Consider the following 19,110-nt stretch of genomic DNA (forward strand, 5'->3'; position numbering starts at 1 on the left):
ACTAAAAAGTAAAAAGAGACTACATTGAAGGAACCATATCTAAGGACCAGATAGAGCAGATTTGACTTGGGTCAGTAACCACTATAGAAATGCCCTGGGAATTTTTGTATGGCCAAGTACTACTCCGTTATTCCTTACTAGTTATTTAATAAGTGCATTCTTGGACATTTATTCGTAGGCTGCGCATTCATATTTTTCGCAAGTGCTTCTATTTTGTGTGATCCTTCTCTCAAAGTTGGAAAATCTGCTGTAGGCAGAATTGGTTGTTGAGGAAAATTGTAGAGCTCCTCTTTTGGTTCTTGATAAAGTTGTCCACCAGTTGTTTCATAAGATTAAGTAGACTTTTGTCTCTGCCTCAAGTGGACATTATATGCCACTAGGATGTTCCAGCTAGTCGTACCAGCAAAGCCTGGGAGATTGGCTTTGTCATGCTGTGCATGATGGATGGAATGCAGGAAATAGCCTTTGGAAAGAAAGGGCACTCCAGGGAGATTGAGAGAAGATTGAGACAAAGGAGAAATCCAGCAGCAGAGATGTTTAAACCCTCTCTTGACACCTCTGGGGTAATTGGACAGGTATTTCGGATGTTGAAGGCCAGACGCTGTGTTGTGTGAGTGCCATTTGTGCTACCATTTTTCCATGGTTATTGGAAAAGGTAAAGTGTTTTGACCTCTGAAAAGCAGTCTGATATCCTCAATTGCTTCTGGGATCAACTCGCTCCAAGATATTCCTGTTTAAGGGATTAAAGAAGTGTTTTAGGCCCAAAACAGGCTGATTCTGTGTGGAATTGTGAATTACTTTTTAGCACTCTGGCAGGAAAGTCTGGCTCTACCATTCTCCAGTCGGCTCTGTTGTCAGCCTGGATTGGTTGGATTTTTTTCCTTCTCCAAAAAATCAATGCTACATTGCCTAATGGCCAGGGTAAAAATGGCTGAAAAGACTTTAAAAAGTCTCTGCTGTGCAACTGGACTCGAAATCAATAGAGCGCTATAATCACCAGAACACTTCCATTCCTGTAGGTGAGATCGAGTTCTGCTAATGTGAAGATCCTTGTTTATTCTTGCATGTCAAAGGGCTCAGCAGGTCATTTGCTTACCAACAGAAATGCCAAACATAGACAAACATGTTGAAATACCTTAGGGGTTAACTGTTAGCCTCAGTTAGCATGTCATATGGAAAATGAGGCTGATGGATTTTGGCTGTTTAGCATCAGTAAGTCAAGCTTACACTTCAAGGTGAGCAAAGATCAAAGTCTAGCTCTAAAAAACTGAGCTTCACTGACCACTAACACCAACGTTTTTTTAGGGCCGTCATCAATTTTCATGTTGTAAATGCATAAAAGAGATTTCTTTATGATTACACTTCAAATGTAAGCTAGTCTAGAGGAGCCCATATATGTCCGTTTGAAGCCAAGCACGTGAAACATGCCTCTGAAGGTTGCATATACCCCGCTAGAAATTTTACGTTCCCAGAACATTCTTAGAATGTCCCCATTGGTGTTAAGGACATTTCCTAGTAACATTCCTAGTACATTCCGAGAAGGTCACGATGTGGAGTTCTTTTAAGAGTTGGGGGACGTTATTTGGTGGACCTTCAGGGAACATTCAGGACGTTCTGGGAATGTTAAGGCGACTATAGGACGTTATGTTAACTTCCCAAATTTCCTCTTTGTAACGTTCTCGCGCGACCATAAAATAACCAAAATAGAACGTCCCCCTAAACTTATTTGGGAACGTTATTAATTGACCAACAGAGGACCGCGTGGGAACGTTCTGTTAATGTCCCAAATATCCTCTTTGTAACGTTCTTTTTTTGACCATAAAATAACCAAAATGGAACGTCCCCCTAAAGTCATATAAGGAACCTTGAACTGCAGCACTTTCATTACCAAAAGAGGACGTTTTAGGAATGTCCCGAATGTTCTGTAAAGGTTTGGAATTTTCGTCACCTTTAGAGAACTTTTAGGGAACGTTGCACAAGGTCCTGAGAATGTCGCCTTTGACGTGTATAATAGAGTTAAAAGGGAGTTCATTGAAAGAGTTTGAGATGTGTTATCGTTTTCAAGCACTTTTGTTTGCTTTAGTTTGTATGAATCTGTTGCTACAGTATGTGTGGAAAAAAATTCACTCTTCAGTTTTCCCTGGAGTTCTAATATTTAAGTCTTGATTCACGCTCAATGAAGGGAGCGTTTTGGAATTATGTTGCCATGGAAACTAGTACATAAGCCTCTCTCCCTAGGTAACAGAATGCTCGGTTTCTGTGGGTACGGGACCCTGCGGTCACTGTTTGACTGACCTTACCTTTGCTACGCTGTTCTTCTTTTCTGAGAAGGTCCGCAATGCTGTTAAATTGAAAAGAGCACCTGAAGTGCTGGAAGAAGGGATGTCACTCTTACCGTCTCACCCTCTCTCTCAGTGGGAAGAAAGTCTGTCTGTCTCTCATATCTGAGGAAAAACTCCCTTCATCTTCTTCATTGAAGACTAGCGCACATAGTCACCTAACTGGATTGACTACACACAGATGTCATGTTCAATTTTAGTTTTATTTATTTATTTTATATATAATATTGCATCATTTGTATCAAATTTGCTTACAGTTTGGTTTAGGTTTCATAAGTTTTCAATTTCCACTTTCATTGTTAGTTTTAATATTTTAGAAGACTTAAACTGGTTTTTAGTTTCAGTCTCAGTTTATCCCGGTTGTGTTCGTTTCTTTTTCAGTTTACTTTTATATCATTTGGTTTTCATTTTAACTTTCTTACCATAGTAAGGCGCCATTCCTGATCCCTGATATGATGGAGAAGGGTCTCAGTTAGCTGTTTAGGTGGTGGGTTGATGTCTATTGATCTGCCTCATTCAATATGAACCAGAGACTGCAGACAGAATGAGAAATACACTAATAGCAAGCAACCATTCGTCCCTATGGACCAGGGCATTAAACACACTCTCCAAACATGTCTCTCATCCTCTGCCTCGCAGAAAGAAAGAAAAAAATACAAGCTCTCCGCTGTTCATTTTTTCTCTCGCTTGCTTTCTCTCTCTTTATTCCCATGATGGTGCTGCTCTTTCTGTGTTTCTGTCTGAAGGTATCATATATAAAAGCTATTGATTATCTAGAGCCAAGGGGACACCAATCACACCAATGTAAATATTTGATAAGGGAGCCATTTTAGATCTCTCTGCGATGTTCCGCTTTTCTGTGTCTTCAGATCATGAGCAAAGGTACAATCTTAATATGTTCTGTTTTACATTGATTATTTTCTTCGCCCGTCAATAGTTTGTGTTGACATTTTGTCTTTTCCTGTTTTATGTCGTTTTCTGCAAGTTTGCTTTCATGTTTCATGACTTTGATTTGGTGGATAAAACACTTTCAAATACTAATAAACAGTAAAGCAATTTTATTATAACATTTTAAAATAAGATTATGCCATTTTAAGTTTAATTTAAGTTTAATTTCATATGCCTTTTTTCTTAATTATGATATCAGAATGAATATCTGATATCATTTTATATATATATATATATATATAGTGCCCTCCACAATTATTGGCACCCTTAGAGTAAATATGAGCTAAGGTGGATGTGAAAATAAATCTGCATTGTTTATCCTTTTGATCTTTCATTCAAAAAATTCAAAAAATTCTAACCTTTCATTGAAGGAAAACAGTTGAAAGTGGGGGGAAACTCACATTATGAAATAAATGTTTTTCTCCAAAACACGTTGGCCACAATTATTGGCACCCCTAGAAATTCTTATGAGTAAAATATCTCTGAAGTATATTCCCATTCATATTTAAATTTTTTTAGCACACCAGGGTGACTAGGAGCATGAAATTGTCCAGCCATGACTTCCTGTTCCACAGGAGTATAAACATGAGGAAACACAAATGCCAAATTCCCGTAATCATTCATCACAATGAGTAAAACCACAGAATGTAGATCTGATGTGCAGCAAAAGATTGTTGGGCTTCACAAAATAGAAGGTGGCTGTAAGAAAATACCTAAAACATTGAAAATCCCCATTTCCACTATCAGGGCAATAATTAAGAAGTTCCAATCAACTAAACATGTTACAAATCTGCCTGGAAGAGGACGTGTGTCTAAAGTGAGGAGGAAAGTTTGAGTGGACAAAGACTCTCCAAGGATCACAGCTGGAGAATTGCAGAGATTAGTTGAGTCTTGAGTCTCAGAAAGCCTAAAAAAAATGATCAATTATCAAAAATTATCAAACAACACCTACATCTCCACAAGATGTTCGGGAGGGTTTCAAGAAAAATCCTCTGCTCTCATCCAGAAACAATCTCCAGCATATTCAGTTGTCAGACACGACTGGAACTTCAAATGGGACCGGCTTCTATAGTCAGATGAAACTAAAAAAAGAGCTTTTTGGCAGCAAACCCACCAGATGGGTTTGGTGCACGCATGGATAAAAACTACCCCATGCCCACGGTTAAATATACTGCTGGATCTTTAGTGTTGTGGGCCTATTTTTCTGCTGGAGGTCCTGGACATCTTGTTCAGATTCATGGTATCATGGATTCTATCAAATACCAACAGATAAAAAATCAAAACCTGACTGCTTCTGCTAGAAATCCAATAATGGGCTGTGTTTGGATCTTCCATCAGGACAATGATCCAAAACAAACATCAAATCCAACACAAAAATGGGTCACTGAGCATAAAATGAAGCTTCTGCCATGGCCATCTCAGTCCTCTGACCTGAACCCTAAAGAAAATGAGTGGAGTTAACTGAAGAGAAGAAGCACCAGCATGGAGCTGGAATCTGAAGGATCTGGAGAGATTCTGCATGAAGGAATGATCTCTGATTTCTTGTCAGGTGTTCTCCAAACTCATCAGGCATTATAGGTGAAGACTCAGAGCTGTCATCTTGGCAAAAGGAGGTTGCAAAAAGTTTTGAATAAAAGGGTGCCAATAATTGTGGCCAACGTGTTTTGGAGAAAAACATTTATTTCATAATGTAAGTTTCCCCCCACTTTCAATTATTTTCCTTAAATTAAAGGTTATAATTTTGTGAATTTTTATATTCATTCTGATATCATAATGAAGAAAAAAGGCATATATATATATATATATAAACACAGACATATATCTCAAAATCTCAAAAAATGTACATCATAAAAGAGGTATATTCATCATTATATGCAAGAATTTCATCTTTAACCAGCATTAACCATCATGCGTTCACTTAGGTTGTTTGACTAAATTAAGATTTCATTATGGTAGACTCACCTTGCTGGATGATGTTTTCAGGCTCTCATGATTTTAAACAGACCAATTAATCTGGAACATTTCAGCTCTCCACTAAGGGGCAAATTGCTTCTCCTGGTGGATCTGTCCTTCACAGCATTTCCATATCCTCTAACGTACTTTTGTTTTTTTGTGGTTAGCATGCCTAGTTGAAATCTGCCTTGTAGCCAATGCATTGGCTATAAGACACTAGACCAGTTGGGTTCCACAAAAGGCCGGGCTTTCCAACGGCTTTCTGGTTTGGCACTGGATCCGGAGAGGTTGCAAAACCACAATACACACATGCTGTTTCATTTCAGGCCTTGTTCCAAACCACCACAGGGACTTTACACCTCTTTCCTCACACTGACCACCAGAGGTTACACATTCAACAATTGTACCTTCTGTAGGTCTTAGCTTAATACACTGGAATAATGGGGTATTTTTGCACCCCATGCAGCAGAACTTCACCTAATAACCCTGGAAACTGTACGTTTCAGCTCAGAATTATTTAGGTCAGTGAATACTCCCGGATTTGTGCCAGAATTCAGTAAGCCTGTTAGCATAAAGCTTTAGTTAGTACAGCAGTGTAGACATTTGGGAAAATGGCTTTTTTGTGCATTTCCACATCTGTGTATCTACTTCTTTTATTTTATGTACAGCAGAAAAACAGGGTCGCTCTGAGCTCTGGCATTAAAAAACAATGATGGCTTTTATTGTATTTGTGATCATGTGGATTATGACATCTCTGTAAATAAAAGGAGAACATGGCTAGATAACAAAATACAGTCAGTGTGACACTGATAAAGGAAGGATTTAGTAATTTCACACTGTGGAAGAATGAGAAAAAATCATCATTTTCCTGTTAAGAGCAGTATTAATTCTGCTGGTCTCGACTGCCTCTCGGCAAACTGAAATGAAAGCATTTAGAGCAAATTCTTGTTCCTTTAATCTCTCAGAAAGATCTCCCACTGAGAGGTTCTTATCGTTACTAAAGCATTATTGGTTTTGTGTTTTCTCACTCTATGTGTGTGTATGTAGCCGTATGTGTGGGTGGCTGTGTCGATGGTGTTAGATTGAGATAGGTGGAGAAATCTTTGTCATTTGCATTGTAGAAAGCCTACCTGTACTACATAATGTTTTGCAGCTTTAATTTTGGACTAAAAAATACACTTACGTATAGCAAGAAGGACTGGGTCAGAAAGAAAACAGCATTTTGAATGGTTTATATATCATTAAATGACAAATCAGCTAATGTTTTGACCTGTTTGACCTTTTAAGCTCCATAACAGTGCAATAAACCACAGTTGATTGGTTGGTGTGGAACTGAAAGATGTTGATTAATTAATTAAGAGGGACGGCTGTCTTATCGATCATGATACATCTCCGGCCATTAATTAATGTTAATGTGGTGGTAAATCAGAGCGTCTGTTAATGGATTGAGGAGGTTGATGTGGTTGTGAGTGTAAATTATGAAACATGCAATTTAATGCATATTCTACTCATAATGATTATTAATGTGATTGTTCTGGCTCATGCGTAGCCCTACACACATTGTATCGTAATGAAATATTATTAGGGGGAATACATGTAAAGTGGAACACTTTTTACCATTGAGATGACTGGGAAAAAATGTCTCATTTATCCTGAATTAATCATATAATACTATTTCATCACAATACATATTAAAAAACACTTTAATATGATATGATTACAACCTTTATAATACAGGTGCTGGTCATATAATTAGAATATCGTGAAAAAGTTTGTTTTTTTTATTGTAAATTATTTTTAAAAATGAAACTTTCATATATTCTAGATTCCCTACATGTAAAGTAAAACATTTCAAAAGTTTTTTTTTTTTTTTTTTTTTTTTTTTTTAATTTTGATGATTAGAGCGTATAGCTCATGAAAGTCCAAAATCCCGTATCTCAAAATATTAGAATATTTACATTTGAGTTTGATTAAATGACCATCCCTACAGTATAAATTTCGGGTATCTCTTGTTCTTTGAAACCACACTAATGGGGAAAGACTGCTGACTTGGCAATGGTCCAGGAGACAATCATTGACACCCTCCACAAAGAGAGAAAGTCACAGATGGTCATTACTGAATGTGGTGGCTGTTTACAGAGTGATGTATCAAAGCATATTAAATGCAAAGTTGACTAGAAGGAAGAAATTGGGTAGGCAAAGGTGCACAAGCAACAGGGATGACCACAAGCTTGAGAATACTGTCAAGTAAAGCCGATTCAAACACTTGGGAGAGCTTCACAATGAGTAGAATGAAGCCGGAGTCAGCGCATCAAGAGCCACCACACTCAGACATCTTCAGGAAAAGGACTACCATGCCACTTCTGAAACAGAAACAATGTCAGAAGCATCTTACCTGGGGTAAGGAGAAAAAGAACTGGACAGTGAACAGTGGTCGAAAGTCCTCTTTTCAGATAAAAGTAAATTTTGCATTTCATGTTGAAATCATGGTCCCTGAGTCTGAAGGAAGACTGGAGAGGCACAGAATCCAAGCTGCTTGAAGTCTAGTGTGAAGTTTCTGAAGTCAGTAATGATTTGGGGGGGCGTGACGTCTGCAGGGGGTTGGTCCATTGTGTTTTATCAAGTGCAAAGTCAATGCAGCCATCTTCCAGGAGATTTTGGAGCACTTTATGCTTCCATCTGCTGACAAGCTTTATGGAGATGCTGATTTCCTTTTCCAGTAGGACTTTAGCACCTGCCCACAGTGCAAAAACCACTTCCAAGTGGTTTGCTGACCATGATATTACTGTGCTTTATTGGCCAGCCAACATGCCTGACCCCTGAATCTATGGGATATTTTCAAGAGAAAGATGAGAAACAGTCGATCCAACAATATACAGATGATCTGAAGGCTCAATAGTGCCTCAAACAGTGCCACAGGCTGATCACTTCCATGCCACACTTCACTGATGCTGTAATTTGTGCTAGGAGCAAGTCATTTGCTGTAATATGTGCTGCTGACCAAGTATTGAGTGCACAAATGAACATACTTTAAAGAACTTGAACTTTTCTGTTTTGAAAATCCATTTTTTGATTGATCTTAGGAAATATTCTAATATTTTGAGATACTGGATTTTGGACTTTCATGAGCTGTATGCTCTAATCATCAAAATAAAAATAAAAAAACTTTTGAAATGTTTTACTTTACATGTAGGGAATCTAGAATATATGAAAATTTCATTTTTAAAAATAATTTACAATAAAAAAATGAACTTTTTTCACGATATTCTAATTATATGACCAGCACCTGTGTGTTTTTGCCAGTTGTATTGATATGGAAAGTACCCTAAGGAAATGGAAGCTGGAAATGTTGCAAGTTATACTCAAACGTCCTCCACATTTACCAATTTGCCACGGCTCTGATGCAGTGTAAATCTTTTTTGAATAGTTTATTAAAAAATTTAGAAAAATAAATGATCCATTTGTATTTTTCTGGTATTTTACATCTAGGAATTACAGCATGACTGCTCTAATGAAGTTTCCACGGAGCCCAAGACATTCTCAGTGTTTGAGTTATTAATTACAGCACAGGTTGAATCACTTAGCGTGGTTAAATTTACAAGCAACACCTCTCAAAACTACATCCACCTTTAACTGCTTCTCAAAGCTGCCGTCACTCTACACTCCATTAGCACGGTCTAAAGTTCAGTATTAGTTGCTCTGAAAAGAGAAATATGTTGGAGGCATTGTGCTGTGGCTGATAAGAACTGACATGTTTGGGATGTGTTTGCAGAAATATAGGGTTTGCTTTTAGTTCAGGGGCAACATGGGAGTCTGGCACGGCGTCCCTGAGGGGAAGTGCTCTAATGCGCGCACACACACACACACACACACACACGCACACACACACACACACCAATCACTGACTCACTCAGCTCCAACTTAACCCAGCCCCGACACACACACACAAACACTGCCGCCACGTGCCTCCAGTCAGGCTAATGCTGCAGTGGGATGTTAGATATGCCTCGCTGAAGAAGGTGACGAGAGCTGAGGGGAAACCTCCCTCATAACCTCTCAAAACTCCTCTCTTCGCTTTGCTTCTTTAATAGTATTTTTTTGTTCAGTTTTTCCTTTCAAGTCAAGTCATTTTTACACAAGTCAAGTATAATGTTTCATGCTCTATTATTGTTATAATATAATAACTGTCTATTTTTGCTACTGTACCTTTAAGAATTTTTAAAAGAATTCTATATGTAAATGACATTTGATTTCATGGATGGATGGATGGATGGATGGATGGATGGATGGATGGATGGATGGATGGATGGATGGATGGATGGATGGATGGATGGATGGATGGATGGATGGATGGATGGATGGATGGATGGATGGATGGATGGATGGATGGATGGATGGATGGATTTTCCCCACGTCACTGCGGGGCTCCGTAGTAATGTAAATGTTTCTGAAAATAAAATATTTTTCATTAAGAAAAAAATATATAATGAGAACTCATCAACATTTCTCTTATAATTCAAGTAATTTATTACAATAATAATAATCTTTCAGAAAATAAAACAAGTTTTAAAATATTTTTTCTTCTTTGATAGCTTGTCGTTCAGGCTTTTACAAGGCCTCTGCCATGGATGCGTACTGCGTGAAGTGCCCCCCACACAGCTACTCCCACCAGGACAAAGCCTCCGAGTGTGTGTGTGAGAGAGGCTTCTACAGGGCGGAATCGGACCCTCGCTCCATGGCGTGCACAAGTAAGCTGAGGGTTTTTGTGGCTTTCTAAACAAAATGAAATCAATGAAACATCCAGTGATGATTTTATTTGGACAACTGTACAGTTAATGTGCTTTACTTGTGTGTGCGTTCATCAGGACCCCCCTCGGCGCCCGGCAACCCTATTTCAATGGTGAACGAGACGGCGGTCACTTTAGAATGGAGTCCTCCTCGTGACAGTGGCGGACGTGGAGATGTTACCTATAGCGTCCACTGCAGGAAGTGTTCGGGAGAAACAGGGGCTGCTGGAGACAGTGAGAAGTGTGTTCCCTGCGGCAGCGGTCCACATTTTAACCCCAGGCAGTTTGGCTTGACACACCCCAGGGTTCTGGTCACAGAACTGCAGCCTCACACCAATTACACCTTCAGCATAGAAGCTCTGAACGGAGTCTCAGATCTCAGCCCCAGTCCACGCCAACTGGTGTCCGTCAATGTCACCACCAGCCAGACAGGTGAGATGTCACACATCTACATTCAGTGTTTATTCAAGAAGGGTTTTTCACTGTGTTTTATGTAGAAGCCTCTGAATAGCTGCTTTTCCACCAAAATTACCTGGAACAGTTTGTCCCAGGAACTATTTACCCCCAGACCTGTTGCTGTCTATGTTTCCATCGAGGTCTAAAGTACCGTGATGATTAGATTCGGTGACGTAGGACTGCGTGCGACTTTCCAGTTCCCGCTGGATTTCGTCCTCCACATATAAGCTTAATAAAGCCTGAACCTCGTCGTCGGTTCATCGGTCGACTCCATTGTTGATTCGAATAGCAAACAACTCTTACTGCACGCACCACAACAGACTTTTAAAATGGTGGTTGAAATAAAATGCTGCGTGGAGTCACCCAATTAAAATTCTACGTGAACTCAACCAATCATGTTCAGCGCCCAAGTCCCACCCCCCGAAAGTTCCTGAACTTTGAAAAAGTACTAGCTTGTGAGCAGGGACTTTCTGAGGGGGAAATTTTTACCTGGAACTTCATTTAGACCCTGGTTCCTGCGGTGGAAACACGGCAAATGAAACTGTAATGCAGTTTTTTTTTTTTTTTTTTTTTTGAGAAATATGATTAATTGCAATTACTTTTTTGTTTTAATTCTGTTGACTATTGAGTTTTAACATTAGACATAGAAACCAAATCTTTATAGTTTTGTGTGTGTGTGTGTGTGTATTCGTTCTCCTAACGTTACAGGAACGTTAAAATAACATCCGAATAACTTTAGGAGAACGTTAGAATAACATTAGAATAACGTTAGAATAACGCTAAAATAACATTAGAATAACGTTATATGAACGTTAGAATAATGCTAAAATAACATTAGAATAACGTTATAGGAACATCAGAATAATGCTAAAATAACATTAGAATAACGTTAGAATAACGATAAAATAACATTAGAATAACATTATAGGATCGTTAGAATAACACTATTCTAATGTTATTTTAGTATTATTCTAACGTTCCTATAACGTTATTCTAATGTTATTTTAGCGTTATTCTAACGTTATTCTAATGTTATTTTAGCATTATTCTAACATTATTGTAATGTTATTTTAGCATTATTCTAACGTTCCTATAACGTTATTCTAATGTTATTTTAGCATTATTCTAACATTATTCTAATGTTATTTTAGCGTTATTTTAACGTTAGAATAACATTAGTATAAGGTTGAAATAACGTTATTCTAACGTTGTCCTAACGTTATAGGAACGTTAAAATAATGCTAAAATAACATTAGAATAACGTTATAATAACGCTAAAATAACATTAGAATAACGTTATAGGAACGTTAGAATAACGCTAAAATAACATTAGAATAACGTTAGAAAAATGGGTCCTTTGCAAAGTTTGAAACCCTTTGTTCTAAATGTAATGAACAATTTTTATTTCCTTTTTTGGCCTTGGAAAAATCTACATGTACATGTGATGTAGATTTATTTTATAACTCTCTGTCAGAGGGGTCAGGGTTATGCAGCCCTTCAACAGCTTTAAACTTCCTCAGTTACACATTTTTCTGCCTGTGCTCTTAAATCTCTGAAGCTTTAGTCACAATTTTTGTCTCCTGCTTCCTGCTTTTGAATTTTACACTGGTCTGCTGTGCTTCAATGGGTCCTCTTATATCTCATCTGACCTTTAAACCCGTACTCTGTGTGCGGCTCGAAGCCTGTCATTGGTCTAGAGGAGAGACGAGCTCTCCTGATCCTGTGGTTAAGTATGATTCAGCCCCTCAGAGAACAAGAGCGAGAGAGAGATAGACAGGAGCGAGAGGCAGCGTAATGAGAAGCCTGAGAGGAGAGTCACCCAGGATGCCCAGATCAACAGCCCTTCGCTCTTATGAGAGCTGACATGCCTGTAACCGTGGAAACGCCACTGTGGGCGGGCAGGGATTGAGGTATACGTAACTGTGATTGGTCTATATTTCGAGTACTTGGCCTCTGGTCCACACCGCTTGAAATATTCAAGAGACAATCCACCGTGTGTCGAGAGCAGGCTTCTGGGATGATGAAGTGCCTGTATTTGCATGTTTTGCATGATGCGGATATTGACTGATGTTTCAGCGCACATCTTTCATCGGCAGGTGCGCGAGTGATAGCGAACAGAATATTTATAAATGCAAATTGTAAGGAAACATAAAATGACGAAAACATCAAATAAAGCTGAGAGATTTATGACTTCATAAGAACTGAATGCAAAGTGTTGTAATGCTACATTTATGAATGTATAAAGCAAGTTAGTTGATGCAGAAAGTAATTACGTTAATCTCCTCTATTGACAATCTACCGTATTAATTTCATAATAAAATGTGAAATTTGCACTGATTACATTACCATTCAAAAGTTTGGTGTCTGTATGTTTCTTGAGCACCTTCTAGTTCTTCATACATACAAGGATTATTGAAGATCTGCTCCACCTCTTTCAGTCAAATTGATCTATATCAGTTCATTTATTTCATTTTAATGTGTTTACATGATGATCGGATCATATTGTCTATATATAAATGATTTTTGTCCTGTTTTTAACTGTTTAACTCACCTGCTGTCTTCTCCTGTGACTCCTTTCTTTTCATTTCTCTGACCTGAAGCACGTCTGTTCTTTATCAGTGAACCGAACACATGCTGAGATATCAGCGTAGCTGTTTGTTTATCAGTTTAAGAGTGTTTGTGTGTACGGCAGTTAGCAATGTCACTGTGTCAGAGCTGCGTGGCAGATCAGAACGGTATACGCAGAGTTAAGACTCACACAGCTCATTAAAGATCGAAACGTCAGCTCCTTCATTCATCACTAGCTGCCGGGGCCTAAAACGGGAGGCCCTCGTTTGTACTCTCAATCTGACACTATCATTAGCACCTCTGTCTCTCTCTCCGCTCAGGGCAGCTTGCGAACGCTGCTGTTGTGTAAGTAGATGGGCTGAGGTGCTCTGGATGTGTGCCAGCTATGTAGTACGGGTGAAAATGACTCACTACACATGCAGAATAATTTATCACTCCCAAAAAAGACAAGACGCGCTCCGCCAGCCCTCTCACACTCTTTAATTAGAAATGTAATTAATCCTCCTCTTTAACATGGAAATCAATCTCAATTCATCTCTCTCTCTTTCTTTTTCAGTGAGCGTCATCTTAAAGGAAAGGAAGGGCACCGACAGCGTAACGCTGGCATGGCAGGGTCCAGAACCTGCCGACGGGACCGTGGTGGAATATGAAGTCACCTATTATGAAAAGGTTAGACGCTTCGGTCTTTCTTCAGCACGCCCAAATCTCCATGACCTTTTGGCCCTATTTGAGTCCTTCTTGCACTGATTGGACATATGGCAGCTCACTTTTATTGTACCCTGGAGAGAGGCTGTAATGTTAACACAGACATGCTTCATTCGGTCCCAATTAACATTCATAGACATCCCGCCTGCCAAAAACCTTTGAGGCTGTCACATTTTAGACTTGATGGCATTATTGTCCTGAACAAATCACCTAGGCTTTGTTCAGACAGGCAGCCAAAATCCAATTTTTACCTCATCCAATTTAAATCTGTTCAGATTTTGTATTGTGAACAGATAAAAAAAACACATGAAATCTGATATATTTACAAATCCATATGCGATTATGTTTGAAATCTAATTAAAACCTCATCCATATGTGGTTCACAATCCAATTCTCATTATGAATGGTGAAATCTGATTTCAAGTATTTGTGTGCAATGTTGTATGTGACATTTACTGCATAGTTAGGCACAATTCCAAGTTCTATTTTTTTTTTCTCCAGTGGCAGGTACTCTTTTTATGGTCTTTAACAAAAAAAAAAAAAATAAATATATATATATATATATATATATATATATATATATATATATATATATATATATATATATATATATATATATATATATTCTATGATTGAGATATATATATATATATATATATATATATATATATATATATATATATATATATATATATATATATACAGTACAGTCCAAAAGTTTGGAACCACTAAGATTTTTAATGTTTTTAAAAGAAGTTTCGTCTGCTCACCAAGGCTACATTTATTTAATTAAAAATACAGTAAAAAACAGTAATATTGTGAAATATTATTACAATTTAAAATAACTGTTTTCTATTTGAATATATTTCACAAAGTAATTTATTCCTGTGATGGCAAAGCTGAATTTTCAGCATCATTACTCCAGTCTTCAGTGTCACATGATCCTTCAGAAATCATTCTAATATGCTCATCTGCTGCTCAAGAAACATTTAATGTGTACAATTGTACAAAATATTTGTGTACAATATTTTTTTTCAGGATTATTTGATGAATAGAAAGTTCAAAAGAACAGTGTTTATCTGAAATACAAAGCTTCTGTAGTATTATACACTACTACAGTAAAAAAACAGTAATATTGTGAAATATTATTACAATTTAAAATAACTGTGTACTATTTAAATATATTTGACAAAGTAATTTATTCCTGTGATGCAAAGCTGAATTTTCAGCATCGTTACTCCAGTCTTCAGTGTCACATGATCCTTCAGAAATCATTCTAATATACTGATTTGCTACTCAATAAACATATATGATTATTTTCAATGTTGAAAACAGTTGTGTACTTTTTTTTCAGGATTCCTTGATGAATAGAAAGTTCAAAAGAACAGTGTTTATCTGAAATCTAATCTTTTGTAACATTATAAATGTCTTTACTGCCACTTTTGATTGATTTAATGCATCCTTGCTGAATAAAAGTATTCATTTCTTTAATTTCTTTCAAAAAAAATAAAAATAAAAATTCTTACTGACCCCAAACTTTTGAACGGTAGTGTATAATACTACAGAAGCCTTGTATTTCAGATAAATGCTGTTCTTTTGAACTTTCTATTCATCAAGGAATCCTGAAAAAAAAGTACACAACTGTTTTCAACATTGAAAATAATCATAAATGTTTATTGAGCAGCAAATCAGTATATTAGAATGATTTCTGAAGGATCATGTGACACTGAAGACTGGAGTAACGATGCTGAAAATTCAGCTTTGCATCACAGGAATAAATTACTTTGTCAAATATATTTAAATAGTACACAGTTATTTTAAATTGTAATAATATTTCACAATATTACTGTTTTTTTACTGTATTTTTAATTAAATAAATGTAGCCTTGGTGAGCAGATGAAACTTCTTTTAAAAACATTAAAAATCTTAGTGGTTCCAAACTTTTGGACTGTACTGTATGTGTATGTGTGTATGTATGTATATATATATATATATATATATATATATATATATATATATATATATATATATCTATTATATTAAAATACAATTTATTGTGTATAAATACATTTAAAAATAAATCTAAAATAATGAATAAATCATTTTAAATGTCAAAAAAGTACATTTAGACATCACAATATTATGTCAAAAATACATATAGTCATACCAAAACTTATTCAGACAGTAGATATAATTTTTTTAAAATATTTTTTTACTAGGCGGTGCAGGACACTATAGTTCATGTATGTAAGTGAGGATAGCAAAATAAAGCAAACTGTGACATTATACACAAAAATTCTTCATACAGTGGACGACCAGTAAAACTGATAAAAACATTTGGAACCAAAAATTATTCAGACACTTTGACCTGACCATGTTTTGATTAAGTGTTTTCTGACATAATTAAGATTATTTTCTTTCTGACAAAGTTTAACTCTAGGATTTTGTCATGTTTTATTACCATTTTTTAAACTATAGTGAAAAACTGTATTAATGAATGAAATGTTCAAGGTGTCTGAAATAAATTTCGGTTTGACTGTATTCATTTTGAGATTTGCTAAAGATTACATTTATTACTCTGTTTAAATATTAAATGAGCATTAGATGACGGCAAAAGTAATCTAAATGTAATCTAAATGTAAAAATAGCAGAAATGAGCATGCACAGTTAAAATATCTCTATTATACAGTACAGATGTGTCGCACATCTCTAGTGTGAACTGCTTTCAGCAGTAACATTTCTATATATGGAGTACGTGATTTTGTGCAGATAGTTGTTTAGATCCCTCGGGGACACCCTCCTGTACCGCACTATTTGGCTGTGTGGCATAAAGACAGGGTGATGAGTAATTATTATGATTTATTCAGGTGATTATGGGCTATGTGGCTTTTAGATGGAGCGCACAGATGGACAGGCTTGGCTGCCGCTGTGTCCGCGATCCGTTTGATGCCGCCTGTTTGGCCCATCTTAGATTTAATAGCACCACAGGAAATATGTCAGTCCCTCTCTCGCAGGGCGTGGCGTTCCTGTCTGGAACGTTAGATTTCCCTAAGCGAGACGCCACGTGCCACTTTAGTGGAAGGTTTACATGAAGGAAGATGAATGGATATCGATAAGCTGTGAAATATTAACATGAGCACACTGTATGTAATTCTCCTTAGGATTGGACAATGAGAATTGGACAATGGGGCGACAGCTCTGAGTCAGTAGGATTGATGTAATTTATCTGGATAAATTCCAGTTACTGGAAGCTGAAAAGCTGTTAGGCCCTTAAAAAAAATGCAGAAATATGCGGTTTCTTTTCAGTTCAATCCGTCTACGTGAAAAGCATTGTATTAGCTGTTGGCAGAAGGTGCTTGAATGAGCACTAAATTCCATCTGAGCTAGTTGCTAATTGACTGATTTGAATCCGATCTGCATGCTTTGTTCTCTCGTTCTTCGTTTGTTTCTGTGAATGTGAGTCAATCCATTATGGATGATCCGACAAAGTTCACGCAGCCTCCTGGGGTTTGCAGGACAGGAAGGGATTCAGGTATCATTGTGATAGATCGAGACATTCATCTTCATAGAAAGCTGTCTTGTTCGTTTATCATTCTGTTCTTTCCCACTATAGAACCAGCAGGATCAGAACTACACTGTCCTGAAGACCAAATCCAACAGCATGACGGTGGATGGACTCAAGCCAGGAACCACATACATCTTCCGGGTTCGAGCACGTACGGATGGTGGCTATGGGAACTACAGGGGAGAGATTGAGTTGGAGACAAGCCATGAAGGTGAGTGGAAAACCATCCTTCTTGAACCGTCCAGAAACCAGAAATGTTTTACTTGTATAAGCATCCAACAGTGAAGTGAAGCCCTTTGGAAGTTCCTGGCGATTAGCCACAATATTCTCCTTTAGTCTCAGAAAACTAACTGTAAAATCTGACATTAAAATTCTCATTTTGAAATGGACAGTTCTGGTCCTGTATGCTGAATGATCGATACCATACATGCCACAATGAACACTATAATTTTATGATACAAAGTGGTTGTTCTCCATATCACTGTACAGCTGAAATTGTTTACATGTCGCAGACAATATCCAGTAGCGAAAGGATATTGCTTAAATGGTTAATTCACTCAAAAATGAAAATTCTGTCATTAATTGCTCACCCTCATGTCGTTCCAAGCCCTTAAGACTTTTGTTCATCTTCGAAACACAAATGAAGATATTTTTAATGAAATCTGAGATTTCTGTCCCTCCATTGACAGCCTACGCAACTACCACTTTGTTGCTTCAAAGTATGCTTAAAGAGATCGTAAAACTAATCCATATGAATTAAGTGGTTCGGTCCAAATTTTCTGAAGAGACTCACTTTATATGATGAATAGATTGAATTCAGATTTCATTAAAAAATATCTTTAATATTTATAAAAGTAACTATTGTATAAAATCAATTAGACACGTCAATTGAACTTCGTTGCTTCGTTGCTAGCTTGATGTAAGAATTTCTTATTGTGATTATTAATAACATATATAATTATTTGCTGAACATTTCCATTTTTATTATATTTTGTAAAATAATAAGCTACTCAAGGCTGTGCATTACAATTTTACCACTGTGAGTGAGTTTTATGCACATTGCTTTTTTGGCTTATTGCTTTATTGAAACCCATTCAGAATGTCCTTGATTTTAGATCCCTCTATAACTTCTGACTGTGCAAGTGCCACCAAACCCACAATTTCTCATTCACAGCAGAATATTTTCACATTTTCAAGGACATTCTGGGAATGGACTTTGCTTTGGCGAAACTCTAACCTGTGTTACACCTGTGTATTTCTCCATCACATGCCACTGATTGAATTTCCGATCCGCCGCGCGTGTAGAAAGAGGCTGTGAAATATTCATACATGTGAACACGTTCAATTAGTCCCCTGAGATAGACGAGGCTCCTCTCGCACTGCAGTTTGCTCTCTTGCTGCGGTGTTTGAAGTCTGAGCATGTAGATTTTCTGTCAGTGATCCTCTGAAGTGTGAGCAGTATCAGCTCAGAGTAGGCAGATGCCCTGCTGTGTTTGTCTCATTGTTTGTGTACCATATGGTACACGCCACAGTTCTGTGCACATAATTAGAAGAAGACGCTTTCTTAAATCTTTTTATTGTAACATTATCTGCAGATATTCAGCTTATTTTACATAGCTTCTCTTTGTTTCGCTACTAAAATATTAGTAAGGATTTTTTTCTTTTTGTGTTAACACACGCTATCTCTTTCTCCGCCAGCGTTTTTTTTTTTTTTAAAGTTGCCACAAAAATGTTATTGCCCTTAGAATATTTTTTGTATGAATATCTGAACATCCATCTAAAGAAATCA

The 19,110-nt window shown here is 37.1% G+C and overlaps 1 protein-coding gene across 1 annotated transcript in view; it reads left to right on the top strand.

The window, feature by feature from the left end:
* Nucleotides 1-19,110, top strand: part of ek1 (eph-like kinase 1) — a 76,430-nt gene that overhangs the window by 25,367 nt on the left and 31,953 nt on the right. The window contains exons 4-7 of the mRNA XM_048174474.1: nucleotides 9,833-9,988; nucleotides 10,106-10,459; nucleotides 13,608-13,720; nucleotides 17,370-17,532. Coding sequence (XP_048030431.1) covers nucleotides 9,833-9,988; nucleotides 10,106-10,459; nucleotides 13,608-13,720; nucleotides 17,370-17,532 — 786 coding nt within the window. The remainder of the gene's footprint in view (nucleotides 1-9,832; nucleotides 9,989-10,105; nucleotides 10,460-13,607; nucleotides 13,721-17,369; nucleotides 17,533-19,110) is intronic.

The sequence above is a fragment of the Megalobrama amblycephala genome, linkage group LG22 (assembly GCF_018812025.1).
Source record: "Megalobrama amblycephala isolate DHTTF-2021 linkage group LG22, ASM1881202v1, whole genome shotgun sequence".
Taxonomy (NCBI): Eukaryota; Metazoa; Chordata; class Actinopteri; order Cypriniformes; family Xenocyprididae; genus Megalobrama; species Megalobrama amblycephala.